Source organism: Triturus cristatus, chromosome 7, assembly GCF_964204655.1.
Source record: "Triturus cristatus chromosome 7, aTriCri1.1, whole genome shotgun sequence".
Lineage (NCBI taxonomy): Eukaryota > Metazoa > Chordata > Amphibia > Caudata > Salamandridae > Triturus > Triturus cristatus.
This window is the reverse complement of record NC_140590.1, coordinates 1,334,275,433-1,334,291,682: the sequence shown is the minus strand read 5'-3', so window position 1 is coordinate 1,334,291,682 and position 16,250 is coordinate 1,334,275,433. Positions and strand designations below refer to the sequence as shown.

General features: G+C 46.1%; 1 protein-coding gene across 2 annotated transcripts in view; it reads right to left on the bottom strand.

The window, feature by feature from the left end:
* Window positions 1-16,250, bottom strand: part of LOC146811985 (uncharacterized) — a 562,758-nt gene that overhangs the window by 340,456 nt on the left and 206,052 nt on the right. For both annotated transcript variants that reach the window (XM_085614545.1, XM_085614544.1), the window contains exons 8-9: window positions 7,862-7,891; window positions 7,543-7,576 (exon numbers count right to left, since the gene is read on the bottom strand). In XM_085614545.1, the coding sequence (XP_085470671.1) occupies window positions 7,543-7,576; window positions 7,862-7,891 (64 nt within the window). The remainder of the gene's footprint in view (window positions 1-7,542; window positions 7,577-7,861; window positions 7,892-16,250) is intronic.

Below are 16,250 nucleotides of genomic sequence, written 5' to 3'. Positions count from 1 at the left end.
CACTTCTCTGGAGCTGTGCCCCTGGTTAAAACAGCATTGCACAGGACAAGGACGCCACGCTCCTGTTCAGGCTGATTAACCCATTAACGGATTTAAACGGGGCAATGGAACACCTCAACGAGGCAGGCAGGACCGTCTACATCCAGAGGTTGAGAAAGTGCACCCTCTATAGGTGACTGCTGGCACAGCACGCACATTCCCTAATGTAGAATGTGATAGAGACTATTATTGTGGGGTGTTTAAGTGAGGCCCCACCCACAAGAAACATCTTTCGTGTACCGTTTTTCCTCCTACATAGGCCTGCGTTTGCTTTAGGGACAATTTCAAAAGGTGCTCCGATTAATGGCAAATCACTTAAATTAATTTGCCTCATGATCACACTTGTATTTGTATTTCCCGGTTAATTTGCATGAGGTGCGGCTGAAGCAGAGGGGGGGCAAAAGGACCAGGGCGCGCACAGGATGTAGCAATGTGAATAAAAGCAGAGAGAAAGAAAACACGCAGGTTTTCAACTTTCCCCTCAGGATACATCTTTCTCCAGTGGCGGGTAGGTGTCCATCTTCAGACTAGGACACCTGCTGCCTATTCCACTCAATACTGCCCTATCCCAGAGTGAAGGCGGCATTTGGGATCAGCAGCTCCCTTGCCTCGTTGAAGAGTGGGTCGGAGGCAGGAGCCGGGGCAAGACGCCCCCTTCTTGCTCCAGCCACTCACCCCTGTTCAATGATGCTTCTACGTGTGTGGAACTGGTGGGAGCCACCCTACAAGACATGACCCTGTGCCAACAGCACCCCCTCCATACTGCCCTTACCTGAGCCCACAAAGTCCCGCAGCAGCATCTGTCCTCCCCGCCGTCCTGCAGCCACCTCTGCCCTGGGGAAGCAGGCGGGGCCCGAGGCAGGCGCCCCACCTCCTGCTCCTCAGCGGCATCCTCTCTCACTCACTCCCTCTGCCCGCGTGCCGCGAGCTCTCCTCATGGATTGGAAATGTGTCACACGGTGGAAGTTACACTCACTCCCGTGGTGCTCCAGTGCGGTCACAAACTTTAATGTAGGCTCGGAACTAGAAATCAATTGTATCGGTATTATACGCGTGACCTAAAAGTTTCAAAGCGCAACCTTTTGAGCCCGGTGAACGTTCGTGGCCGGCGCTTTCAATGAGCAGGGAGGAACCTAGTGAGTACCGGCACTTGTAGTTTGAAAGGGTGAGCGCCAGTACTTCTCAGCAGGACTGAAGTACCTTTCGCAGGAGGGTACATGCACTTGTGAGAAGCAAACGTAATCTGGCACAGCATATCTGCGCCTCAATGTTTCCATTCCATGCACAGCCTGAAGGAATTTGCATTGAACTGAAACTGCATTTACATAGCGCTTCATGCACCTCACAAGGCTCCTAAGTACCTTCTGTGGCTGGGTCGTACGCTACTCCATAAATTCTGGACCACGAGTGAGTGTGTACTAGAATATGGTCTCTGATTCCTGTCCTAGTCGGTTATAAAAGTGTCAGTGCCTGCACCTCCTTGTGCCGTGGCTTCGAGGTCGGAGACCAGACGTCTACATTTGCCAAGACTGACAGTCTGGGTTTTTCGTCATCTGACCTAAAAAATACAGTTCAGTAAAATTAGCACGCCTCGGTTTTTAGAGAGAGTGGACTGAACATAGAGCGGGGGAAATTTTCCAGTGGTTCCAGTGTAAGATTAGTTAGCAGCTTGTAGCAGGAACCAATTTAGTTAGCACAAGTGATGTGTGTACAGTTGAATTTAAAACACATAGAGCCTTTCTGTGTTTTCTACATTGGCGAGAGACAATCTAATTTATGCCTACATGGTTTGAAAAGTATGACACTTCACTGTAATGAGGTTAAACAAGTATGAGTAATTCATGACTCTCTTTAGATTGAAGCATAACTGCGTGGTATTAAAATAATAGATAAATAACAAAGTGACTTCTGTTTGACAATCCAAACAAGCATTTGCAATGCAACAGGTCTCGCTTTTCCGCAAATTTGAGCTATTTGGCACTGTAAATGACAATGCGTTTTATTTATGTTTTGGTTTTTGAAACATAGAAAAAACGCATTGTCATTTACACTGCCAATAGCTTAAACTCGCGTAAATGCGAGACCTATTGCATTGCAAATGCTTGTTATATTTTAGTCTACATGCCCTTACATGAGGGATGGCTGTATGGCTGGAAGTCACCCATTTCTACATTGTACACTACATGCCCTTACACAAGGGAAGGCTATAAGGGGGGAAGTCGCCTATTTCCACATTGTACTCTCCATGCCCTTAATATCAGGGAAGGCTGTATGGGTGAAAATCACGCATTTCTACATTGTACGCTACATGCCCTTGAATGAGGGATGGCTATAGGGGTGGAAGTCACTAATTTCTACACTGTGCGCTAAATGTCCTTACATGGGAAAATATGGTTTGGGGTGGAAGTCACCCGTTTCTACGTTTTACACTATTTGCCCTTGTTTGGAGGTGTTTGTGGGGGGTTTATTTCACCAATTCCTTCTGTGTGATGACAAGTTTTCATTGAGTTAGTATTTGACTAGGAGGGTTTTTTTAGTGCGTGAGTGTTTGTCACGGTTGGTTAGTGTGCTCTGCAGTGTTATGCCAGCGGTCATGCTAGTCTAGCCAACTGGTGTGGTTGGCGCTGGTAGTAGGTGCAACATCATTGTTTTACTTTGTATGGTGATTTAGGACAGATAGGGTTCTTCCTTAATCTGTTGTCCAGCAACTTATGATTTTTAAGAAAATGCTTTGTGGCTAGTTTCCATATTCTATATTTTATGTTTTCTAAGAGGGGGAATGTGTGTTATATTGGGTGTATTTTCACTATGTATGTTCCCTATTTTTACTATGCATGTTTCCTCATGTAATGTTTTATACCATCTTACAATTGTGAATTTGTATGTGTATTATAAAGTGGGAGGATATGCTATATCTTGTGTATTTATATATGCACCTTCCCTGTTGCTTTGGCCCTTGCTGTCCAGCCAATGTGAATTTGGGGGCAAGGCTGGATCCAGAAGATGGGCAACTTGGGATGCTCGGATTGTTTGCAGTAGCACCTGAAGAATGCAATTACTCTAGAGGGTGTGACTCCTGGACCACCTTTTGCTGTTTAGTTCACTTATATGTTCCTCCCTCACCATGAATAATTTTCTCTATGCCATTGGTCAGTCAGAGCCTTGAAATAGGTGTGGTAACTGGCAGCATAGTTCGAGGTCTCTCTCACTGAGAAACCAATCACGAAACATCTTGCTCACTGCACCCATTCCTTAATAAGGAAGTCTGGCTTACCTACTAAGTCAGGAAATTTCCATGGTACTTTAAAAGTTCTTGTACAAAAGCCTATGAAATCTATAGCTTTTTGTTATTTTTATTTTTAAGTTTGCTGGAAAATGTTTGTTAAAAAAGATTTGCATACGAAATGGTGACCTGCCTCCCATAAAATGCTGTGTCCCGTTAAAGTGAACGCCAATGCTCCCCCTGCGCACACCCCAGCTCCACCACTCTCAAACTTCACCACCCTCCACTGGTCAAAACAACACCCAAAAGAATCAAATGTCCTCTCGCTTGCCATTGGGATGGGATTCTTTTCTACACAGGGAAGCAAAAAGATTGTTGAGGTTTTAGTGGGGAGGGTGGGACCTGATGTTAGGATTGCCAAGACTCACCCATTATTTTATTTAAAAAAAATATATTCCTGCCATACAGTGAGCTATCTGCCTCACCCCGGGGCAAATTGGGGGCACGCCTCATGTCTGCCTCTGGTGGGGGAAAAAGACTGATTTATCACTTTTGGGATGGGGTGTGGCCAATGATTGAGTGCAACACCCACACCACTTTCTTTTGCCCAAAAGTCAAAATCCCTGGTGTCAGGTGGAACCTCCTAAACTTTCCCTGGCGTCTAGTAGGCTTTCTGTACCCATGGGGAAGATTGGGGGTAATTACCCATCTTCCCCGGGGACAGAAAGACTGTTGCCCCATTTACTTGGACTTGGAGCATGGCCATGCCTATACTTCTCAGCCCCAGCCCTACATAAAAAAAATCCCTGGCATCTACTGGACTTTCAGGCAGATTGGGGGTAATCACCTCCTCTGCCCTACAGGGGGCAGAAAGACTTTTGCCCCATTTACTTTGGGTGGAAGCATGGCCATACTCATGCTCGGCAGCCCTCAACCCTACATTAAAAAAAACATTTCTCACCATCTAGCAGGCTCTCTGCCCCACCTGAGGGGGCATATCAGAGTTACTTACACCTACCTGCCCCCCCAGGGGAAGCAGAAAGACTGTTGTCCCATTTAGATGGCACAGAGGCATAGTCATGCCCAGGGTGGGTGGCAGCCACCCCTATATATTATTTTTGAAAATACCCTTTTCCTGGCATCTAGTGGGCAGCCCCCACCCATACATTTAAAAAACAAATGCTGGCCTCTAGTGGGCTTTCTGCCATCCCGGGGGAGATCATGGATAGTTACCCCCATCTGCCTCCCCAGGTGGGCAGAAAGACTGTTACCTCATTTAATTGTGTTGGGGTTTAGCCATTGCCGTGGTAGACAGCCCCCGCCCCTATATTTTTTTAAGTAGCTTTCCCTGGCCTCTAATGGGCTTTCTGCCTCCCCTGGGGGCAGACGGGGTTAATTACCCCATCTGCCCCCACGGTGCAGAAAGACTGTTTCCCCATTTATTAGAGGTGGGGGCATGGCCCTGCCCATGCCTGGCAGCCCCCACCCTATGTTTTTATTAAAAAAAGAAATCCCAGGTTTTCACCCCCTTTCTGCCTGGAGCTTAAGCTAATAGAACAGCAGCAGGCTTTCAGGAATGATTACAATACTGGTCACTGACTGATGTGTGGCACACCCAGCACAGTATTGAACAAGATTTCTTCTATTACTACAACATATATGCTTTACACACTAGACTAGGCAGATTTATGTGCTCAGACAGGCTGAGTAATTACACATCTTTTACTGAATACCTAGGTTGCACCTTCTAAGACCATAGCCCTCTGCTTCTGGGGTTTGGGGGATTGATGATAAACCAGTAATATCCACATGACGATTTAAGCCGTTGGCACTCGAAGATACATGCTGCAGGGAATCCCTACATACCGCTATCACAGAATACTTTAACACTTTAGCAATATTCAGGACTCTGCATCCTCTAGCCTTGTAGAATGGGAGACCTTTAAGATGGTGATCCATGGCCACTGCATGGGGCAGTCAGTGTGGGTCTGTAGGAAGCTGAATGGTGAGCTATGGATATTAGATGCCACAATTCATACACTGGTCAATAGTTTGGGAGTAGATCCCATTGCGAATCAGGGGCTTCTTGAGGTGAAGGAATATTACAATACCACCCTGGAACGCTTACGATGTGAGGACTACAAAAACTGCATACCCCGGGAAAACGAGGAGGAGGGTAAATCCGGGAAACTCTTGATGAGGCTTATTCATCGTGAACTACGAGGTGCACCTATGACTCACCTCCACACTGCCACAGGGGCACGTATCTGCTCCCAGGGGGGTAATAATGATAAGTTTAGGGCTTACAATGCCTGGTGTCTAGTGACCTCTCTGACCCCCGGAAGCAGATTGGGGGTAATTGCCTCCATCTGTCCCGGGTGGCAGAAAAACTGTAGTAAAATAATTTACGGACTTGAGCAAGGGCTTGCACTCCCCCTCTCCCTGGTGTCTAGTGGGTGGATCCCTGCTTGGGGATTCCTCTCCTCCGGCAATGCCTAAGCAGAGATCCACTGGGCAGAGGTGCCATTGAAAAGGAGAGATTCTCCCCTTTCCAACGATACCTTTCCCATGCTCAGGGCTGAGATAGTGTCCCCCAAGGACTGATTCAGTGAAAGTAAAACGAACCCTTCGGCTCTTATTACTTTCAATTTTGCATGTAATGACATCAGTGCTTTGCGTACTGACCGCCATTACATAAAAAAAGGCTCAGGCTGCTCCGGAAGCTCTTCCTGATCAGCCCGAACCTCTGGAGCAAAGAAGGAAACCCTCTGGGGCAATGCACCAGAAGGCCTTTTCTAACCCTTTCTTGTGTCGGCTGATAACCGCTCTGAGGAGTTGTGCCGGTGTCTGCTATTGGCTGACACCTGCTGAGAACAGGTTAAAAACAAGCATTATTTCTTAATACTAAATAGAAACCTATAAGGCTAGTTATGAACATACATGATCAGCCCCATGAAACATCCTTGTCACCTATATACTGTTTTGCGCTGATAGATAGAAAGCAATCTGGCATCTGGTTCTTGTGTAGAATGTTATCGTGTGTATCTAAGTCCTGTGGCATCATTATGAAAATACAAGCAAAACCAAAGGATATGATGGACGGAGTGTTGAACATTGCAAGCACTCACCCCCAGTCAACTGATCTGGGTTTAATCCATCACCGTTCTTTAGCCCACTCTGCCACCCCAGTTCAGACATGGCCATATGCAAATCAGTCTGACCCTGTGCCTCATGGGAACAGTCCAGCCGGAACTGCCAAGCCAAGTCTTCCCTGGACCGGAAACAAGCTTCCTAGGACCGGTTTCTTGCATTTCAGCCGTCTTCAGCCAGGCTTGCTTGAATCCAGTGGCAAAGTGAGCAATGGACTCACGTCTGAGCATAACCTGCCAACTTATGGCGAACAAAGCAAAACCTGAAGATGGCTGAAATGCCAGAAACCGGTCCTAGGAAGCTTGTTTCTGGTCCAGGGAAGACATGGCATGGCAGTTCGGGCTGGACTGTTCCCATGAGGTACAGGGTCAGACTGATTTGCATATGGCCATGTCTGAACTGGGGTGGCAGAGTGGGCTAAAGAACGGTGATGGATTAAACCCAGATCGGTTGACTGGGGGTGAGTGCTTGCAATGTTCAACACTCCGTCCATCATTTCCTTTAGTTTTGCTTTGTTCGCCATAAGTTGGCAGGGTATGCTCAGACGTGAGTCCCTTGCTCACTTTGCCACTGGATTCAAGCAAGCCTGGCTGAAGACGGCTGAAATGCCAGAAACCGGTCCTAGGAAGCTTGTTTCCGGTCCAGGGAAGACATGGCTTGGCAGTTCGGGCTGGACTGTTCCCATGAGGTACAGGGTCAGACTGATTTGCATATGGCCATGTCTGAACTGGGGTGGCAGAGTGGGCTAAAGAACGGTGATGGATTAAACCCAGATCAGTTGACTGGGGGTGAGTGCTTGCAATGTTCAACACTCCGTCCATCATTTCCTTTGGTTTATCATTATGAAAACCGCCTTTCTCTGATGACGAATGAACATTATAGATTCAGACAGTTAACAACTCAGATGAGTAATTGTATGCTATAATCTCTGATGGTTAACCATTAGGGTTGCCATGCAACACAAAACACAAATAAACAATTACATTATTGTGAATATTGATAATTGTGTGTTATAAACCCTGATCATTGAGGGTCGTGTGCCACTTGTTGAAATACTCAACAGTTTGGTATGTAGAACGGCGTAAGCTCAGCATGGCTGTTTCAGACCAGTTAAGAAGGATTTCACCTACGGGCTCTTGGAAGGTGCCGGTATCGGAGGAGGAGCTGTAGGGCGAAAGGAACGTTTTGTCACTGACATCATAAAGTGCATTAAAACTGAGAGAAAATTGCTAAAAACAAGGGACAGAGAGGGTTGGAAAAGTCTTGGTCCTAAACAAAATGAAATGATTTACAGGGGAAAGCTAAGAATAGGGAGTAGGTGGTGAATAAAGGCAATTGTCAAAGAGTAAGAATGGGAAAGAAGGTGAGCAGCAGATATAGAAGCTTAAATGAAATGGGACAATAAGATTGATAAGTAAGGGTCTGACCGAAACATATGATAACACTCACCTTCTTCAAAGTCCGCATCATCATTGTCATCTGCAAAGTGAAGTACACACTAATTACAGATAGAATGATTATGCGATCTGCATGTCATGGCAAACCACCCAACATGTACATCAAACCACAAAGATACACCCTCATTTCCTCTGTCCAACTCATGCCAGCGTTTTTTTCCTTAGTCCTTTTATTGTACCTAATGACAATTGATTGAACTTTGTTTTGCTTTGATAACCCCAAATAGCCTAAACTCCAGAATAGGAGTCTGCTAACTAATGCAGCACTTTTGCCAGGAAGAAAGGTTTTTGATGCTTATATGAAGGTTGCATCAGTAAAGTTTTCCTAAAAACTCAAACTATATGAAGCCATACTTAATAGGAAATCAGTAACACAGTAGGCAAGTGAAGCTTGATCAAAGACACCAAAAACAAAGATTATTTTTTTATGTCAGCATGGTGGACAGCGTCCGGGCAGACCAGCAGGAGGGGCACCATTGGTCATCAAAAGAGGTCACTCGGACGGTGGGAAAGGTATTAATACCTTTCCCCCGCCCCCCCTCCTGCCGGAAGTGACGCTGCACCGAGGGGACCCCTGGGTCCCCTGACCACTACAACGCTGGCGACAGTGCCATCCTGTGGCACTAAGACTGGCCGCCCTCTTAGGAGGGCCCCCTGCGTGGGCCCGGGGCAGCCTGACATAGTGCCAATATCGGCACAATCCCCAGCCCTCCCACAGCAAACATGTAATAACTCAGACACAACACAATTTTGGTGGAGAGTAATGTGGACTGACCAAATATATAGTGAGATCTGTTCTCACCTTCTCATTCCCAGCAACAGGAGACCTTTCACATGCTGTGCATTGTAATTTTTCTCTAACTAAGTACTGGTTATTTTTATAGTTCAACCGTAAAAGGAAATCGAAAATTCTAAATCTATTGGTTTGGTTACAGGGAGAAAAAGGTTCCATCACTTGGTGATAGCACATATGCCCTCTGATTCTGAAATATTCCTGTCCAAACCAATTTGGACCAAGACACCTTTCCTTTGGGGCATAAACTTTACTTAACTGAGATGATGACTCTTGCCTCCTGATATTGCTAGACCTCTCAGCTGCCTTCGATACAGTCGACACCCCACCCTCATACGCACCCTATAGATGCCTATCACCTGTGGAATCCACCAGGGTTCCATACTGTCTCCTGTCATCTTCAACCTTTACATTGAGCCTATTGGTGTTCTACTCACAGATAACAGCATCAAGGCTAGCCAATATGCTACTGATATGCAACTTTACTTAAAAGCCTTCTCTGCTTCCGACATCCAAGGCCTCAAACACCGCCTACAAATCCTCCAGACCTGGATGTTCACAGCTTACCTGAAGCTTATCCCAACCGAGATAGAATTCCTTTCATACGCCAAGAATAATAAGCAAAAAACAGTACAAATCTGGCTCAATGACATGAACCTTGACAGCTTCAAACCCCTACTTTCAGCAAATGCTAAGACAAATGGATTCACCCTGGACACCAAACTTACCCTCAAGTAACACATTGACAAAAGCACAATGACATCCTGGTGTCAGCTCTCTGTTTTAAAGAAAATGAAACTGTTTCTTCCATGAAGCAACTTTAGAATTGTTGATCATGCAACAGTACTTCTCATCCTGGGCCTGAAAAAATACAACCATGTCGTTGCCAACCTAAGTGGACTTCGTTATTTTTGTTTGCTGACTCACACCATGTGCAAAACCTGTTGCATCATTTACAAAGCCATCATGACCATCTCCCTCACATATCTAGCAGTAAAATACATCATCTCTGGTTGTCCTCGATATACACACAGTTAGGACACCATCAGATTGCTGAGTAAAAAGTGTATTTAAGAAACAACAAGGCAGCAGGCCTTTTTTATTTATGCATCCAGAATCTATAACAACATCCTTGTATCCATCAGGACTGCCCTAACACTGCTCCAATGTACAAAAGAGTTGAAGACCTACCTCTGTAAAGAACACCACATCACAATGCATTAACCATTGAAACCCATCTACCTCTACTATCACTCATAGACATTATGCATTTCCTTGATCCTGTACAACACTCCATTGCCTTTCAGCTACGTTCACATAATAGAAATACCATATACATACATGTATTAAATGATCAAGCCAAAACCATAGCATTTGTCAGAATACACACCTCTTGAGAACATGCATTGGCAAGGAGAAAATGTTTGCTTTCATTTGCTGTACCATGCACTCTCACAGGCACACTATTCACCCAACGCCCTGCAGATGTGCATAGTCTGTTACCTCTGGTGTACTGGTAAAACAAGCAAGAACCAAGGAAGAGAATCTGCCTGCTCTGATGAGAAATTGATTAACATGATAGAACACCATTCTTTTAACACTGATTAAGACATCCTATGCACTCTATATGTAGAATCACTTTATACAAACATTCCCCAGGGAGAGCGATTAGTGGTTATTGAACATATACTGGACACAAGAACCCGCCCTCAAGTGGTACCAACCATTTTTATTCTACAATTACTGGACCTCTGTCTCACCAGAAATTTCTTTTTATTTGATGACCAATTTTATCAGCAAGTCAGAGGGACATGGATGGGAGCGGTTTTCGCTCCCAACTTTGCCATACTTTACATGAACAGTCTAGAAATGACTAAAACCCTGGCGCCCACCAATCCATTCTGTACCGGAGTTTCACTGTGAAAACGCTATATTGATAATATATTTGGGTATGACAAAGAAGAGACTTTGACACAATTTTTACATTGGCCTAAGATTCACTCTATCATATAACAAGAACATAGAGATGTATAGATTACAGGATCAAGAAGAAATTTTTCAGCAAATTGGGGCTCTGTTTCTTCACTATCCTTGAATTCCTTTCTTTCCACTCTTATCATACAATATAACCTTATATTCTAATACTGCTTTAATTTATATAAATTCATTTACATATATTTACACTTTATTATTTACCTAATTTTTGTGTATTCATTTAGGTTTTCTCTATTACCTTTTCCTTTTTCTACTCTACAAAACGTATATTACTTATTTTCATATAGATATACTAAAATTATTTTCTTCATTTGCTCTATAATTTTATATAATTTATCTATTACTTATCGTTTATTATTAAATATGATGTATTGTTACTTTGTATGAACACAAGTTATTTTAGAATATTGTAGACATATTATTGTTTCTATGTATTGTTAATTTCTTTTTCTCAATAAATAAATATGAAAAAAAAACGAGCATAGAGATGGCAATCTCCTTACGAGCCTTTTTAGGAAACCTACTGAACACAATACATTACCAAGGTATGAAATTCACCACCCACCGGCCCTACGTGACTCACTGCCCTTTTCCCAATTTCTCCGGATTAGGAGAAATTGCTCATTCAAGTAAGACTACTTTCATGAAGCGGGTGTCTTATCTAGCAAACTGATGGCAAGGGGCTACCCGCATATACTTATATGAACATCATTGAAAAGAGCCTGGTATTTCCCCTGTCACTCTCTTCTCTCTCCCAAACCCCAAACAAATCAGAATCGCATGGTTTGTGTTACTACGTTCTCACCAGTCTCCAATTTAGTGGGAAAAAGTATTCTCAAACATTGGGGTATTTTCAATGCAGGTAATCTGAACTTGGAACGACCCCTCTTTGCATTAAACAAAAACAAACACATAAAAGACCTTCTTGTCAGAGCAGTACTGCCACCTAAAAACCTACTTTGGACTCTTAATGACCATTGGGGTATGGTGCCTCTATCCGGACAATCCAAATGTGGAAACTGTGTTGAATGTAAGGAATTCTCTTTCGGCAATGTTAAGCTACAATTGAAACAATTTTCAAACTGTAACACCTCTAATGTTGTGTATGCTACCCTTTGTCCTGGCAATATGATCTACACTGGGCAAACATCACAGCCGCCTTTGCTGCAAAACACCCAATGCCCCACTGGTGGACCATTTCACCTCCAAAGAACATACAGAGGATGACATCAGATGGTTGGTCATCAGCGTAATAAAACCCCCACCGAGAGGTTCAAATATTGGACAACTACTCAATAAGGAAGAATTAAAATGGATCCTCCGCCCAGGTAGCATCCATACAGAACTCAATCGATTGGAGGATTGGTCCACCCTGCTCTAACTTTGATGAACCTTTTCCAGGTACTCTGACCTGTCTGTAATTGCTATGGTTGTTTTGTGCTCTAGTTTATCACACATTCTTTCATTGCCTCTCCAGCATCTCCCAATTGGAGACATGACTATATGCTAATGATTCCAATGATTTTATGCTCCTTCTTTTCCACATTCTAATGAGGTGAACTGTTGTCTACAAACCCTCGCACAAGTGTCTAGTGTTGGTAATGTTGAAGTGATTTCCATGCCATATCCGTACATATGATTCTAATCCAATCTGTCAATTTCGACAAAAACGTACTTTATACTTGTCAATGTGCCGTGATATTGTTGACACCCACTGTGGATGCGTTGTTACTTCATTCTGACCCGCAGTTCGGGCCGTATCTATTCACCTTCAAAATGGCCGCCAATATCTTTTATGGTTTACACACTCGCCAGTGTTAATTCTTCACCTCTTATTAATCTGAGTTTATACAACAAGACACAGTGACTACTAATTGTATATGGTTCTTGTAGTGGCATGAATGAGGGAGGCGAGACAGGTTACTGGTACATCTGAACCTTGTTTATTAATTATACTCGGTATTACGGCCCACGAGGAGCAGCGGGAACAACAACCGCCGGCTAGCGTCCTCGCGCTCTTTCTCCCCTCCTTCCGCCGCCCCCTGACGTCACAGCCATCCTCGACACCGGATTGGCCAGTGACGTCAGGAGGCACACACTATGGAAAGAGGACTGTCCTGTGATCAGGAAGACTAGTACGTTACTTCACGTACGACATCTCCCTTTCTTAACAAATGAAAATTATACATAGCGATCATCTCATAACAAAATCTTCGAACCTTTTTGGCGCCCTGATATGCCTTGTTGGTCTGCGGGGAGTGACATGCAGAGTGGACCCCCCGCCGCTGATGCCTGTACCACCTTGGCTTGCATTCATCACATTATGACTGTCACTCCTCACTGATATGGGGCTGCTGGCGCTACGGCCTTCGGTATCTCCTCGGCCGTGCCACGTATTCTCACACCGGTCTGCGCTTCCGTGCTCAGTCCGCCCTCGTATGGGAGGCGTATTACCACTCACACCATCACCAGTGGCACCATCATTGTCTTCTTGAACCTGCCACTCGTACAGACTATCATCGCTCTCGGTCTCGCGCACCTGGCTGCCTCTCATAATGATTTCCTCTTGGCCTGCCTTGAGCCTGACAATGTTGTCCTTGCTACGCCATCCCCCTCCTTCCAAACAGACAGCTCCCTTAGTCACTCCTTGCACACGTGCAGGGGTCTGAAAAACAGACTCTCCTTTCATCACCTTGGTCGGTTTCTTCACCAATACCCAATCCCCCTGCGCTACCTCTTTAACTTTGGCTCTGTTCACCATATCTGCATACCGTTTGTTGCTTTCCTGTTTAGCCATGATTCTTTCTCTGACCCTCAACCTCTCATCAGGTATATTCTCATGTTCCTCCCTCATGTCATACCACTTATTAAATTTGGGAGTAAGCTCACTCATACACCTTCTCCCTCTCATCAGGTAGAACGGAGTGTGCCCCGTGACTGCATTGGGCGTGTTGTGAAAAGTGTGCACCTTGTCCGCCAGAAATACTTTTACATCCAAGTTGGAGGCAACCGCCTGTTGCACACCTTCCTTCAAGAATCTATTTATCCGCTCGACCTGCCCATTGCTCTTAGGGCTGTAGAGCGGGGTCTTCTCCTGCTTGATTCCCAATCTGGCCAGGAAGTCCTTCATCTGCCTGGAGACCAGTTGTGTGCCGTTGTCGGACACCAGAACCTTCGGCTGTCCTTCACTAGCGAATATCTTCTTCAGCTCCTTGATCACTCGTTCAGTGGTAACCTCCCTGATGAACTTGTAGTGGATCCACTTGGAAAAGTAATCCGTGAGGACAATGAGATGTCTGCATTCGTCAGGCAGCAGGGTGAATGGGCCTGCGAAGTCAATGGCGACCTTGATCCACGGACCGGCAGGAATGTCCACCAGCTGCAGCGTACCTTTCGCCGTCTTCCAGTGCTTGTCGGCCCTTAAGCACGGCCCGCAACGGTCGATAAAACTGCCGACATCGCCGCACATCCCGGGCCACCAGTAGTATTGCTTGAGCAGACTCCTCGTGGCAGTACCGCCCGGGTGGCCCCTGTGAGCTATCCTGATTAGTTTTTCTCTCAACCCTTCCGGCGGCACAAATAGCTCATGTCTCTTCACGAAGCCGCCCTCGATGGAGAGTTCGGGGCTAACCTGCTGGAAACTCCGGAGCGCACCGTTCAAGTTCCGGACCGGGGGCCAACGAGCCGTTATATGGTCCATCACCCTTCGCATGGTCATGTCGTTCTCTTGGGCCGCCAACCACTCTTCCTCAGAAATGGATCCTTCGCACATGGCCGTAGCGTCCACCAGCGCCACCACGCACTCCGTGTCATCCAGGGAACCGTCCTCCTCTCCATTGACCGGCATGCGTGACAGGCAATCCGCCCTGCAATTGAGGCCACCCTTGATGTGTCTGATGACGAAGTGGTATTCCTGCAGCCGGGACAGCAGACGCAGCAGCCTCGAGCTGGCCTTCTTATCTGTATATTATTGTTAATAATAATTGGGCTTAACGCCTTGTTGATCCCCACCCGAAATACTCCCAATTAACACATATTTATCAAGGGCAATCCTGCTAATGTCAATTATGTTCACAATGTCTATTATCAGTACTTTTCACCCCCATTTCATCTCTCCAATTTCTTTACAACTACCCTCATCACTACAAGATGACCGCCATTTTAATATTCCATTTCACTCTGTTTGCATGCACCGGCACTTTCACCACGTGACGATGATCACATGGCATCAGACGCCACCCCTCATAAAAGCTTTCATCACTTCCGCATTCCACCTGAAGGTGCACGTCGTCTCCTCAAATTCAAACACGGGGCGTGATCCTCGCCGCCTGGGCCGATTCTCCGGGAATTCCAATTGGCCATCCCCCTTTTATGAGGCCTCCCCTGGTTTTTTCTAGTGCCGATCTGTTGCTTCCTTTTCACACAGACCGCTTCATCAGAATAAATACCCACGGGTTACCGAACCGATCCTTTGTTAAGACCATAGATTGGATTATTACCTTTACGATACCACATCCACTTTTCTGACCCTTTTACTCACCATACAGGTTATGTGTGCATTCCCTAATTGCCTCCCTGTGTCTCCAGTTCCACTGCGGGACTAACTCTTCCCTGCAGTTGGTAAGTGAAATTTGACCTTAACTCACGTTCACAACACCAAGCCCTACGCCAACCACAGGTTACCTTAGAAGGACACCCTCCGCCGGATTGTGAGCGCGACTATTGCATCATTGATTCACTTGCAGTCTTAAAACGATCATCCTTATTGTTCACCCGCTTTCTGTAAACAAGCATTTGCAATGCAATAGGTCTCGCATTTATAAGAGTTTGAGCTATTGGCATTGTAAAATTACAATGCCTTTTATTTATGCTTTGGTTTTAAAACAAATAAAAGGCATTGTCATTTACAATGTCAGTAGCATAAACTCGCATAAAAGCAGTGTGTGGAGTGCAGCAGTGTGCGGCGTGCAGCAGTGTGCGGCGTGCAGCAGCGTGCGGCGTGCAGCAGCGTGTGGCGTGCAGCAGCGTGTGGCGTGCAGCAGCGTGTGGCGTGCAGCGGCTTGCAGCGGTGTGCGGCATGCAGCAGTGTACGGCATGCAGCAGTGTGCTGCGTGCAGCAGTGTCGTGCAGCATGCAGCAGTGAGTAATGCAGCAGTGTGCAGCAGTGTGTGGCGTGCAGCAGTGTGCGGCATTGTGTGGCGTGCAGCATTGTGCGGCGTGCAGCATTGTGCGGCGTGCAGCATTGTGCAGCGTGCAGCATTGTGCAGCGTGCAGCAGTGTGCGGTGTGCAGCAGTGTGCGGTGTGCAGCAGTGTGCGGTGTGCAGCAGTGTGCGGCGTGCAGCGGCATGCAGCAGTGTGTGGCATGCAGCAGTGTGCAGCGTGCAGCAGTGTGTGGCATGCAGCAGTGTTTCGTGTAGCAGTGTGAGGCATGCAGCAGTGTGTGGCGTGCAGCAGTGTGCGGCATGCAGCAGTGTGCGGCATGCAGCAGTGTGTGGCGTGCAGCAGTGTGTGGCGTGCAGCAGTGTGTGGCGTGCAGCGGCGTGCAGCAGTGTGTGGCGTGCAGCAGTGTGCGGCGTGCAGCAGTGTGCGGCG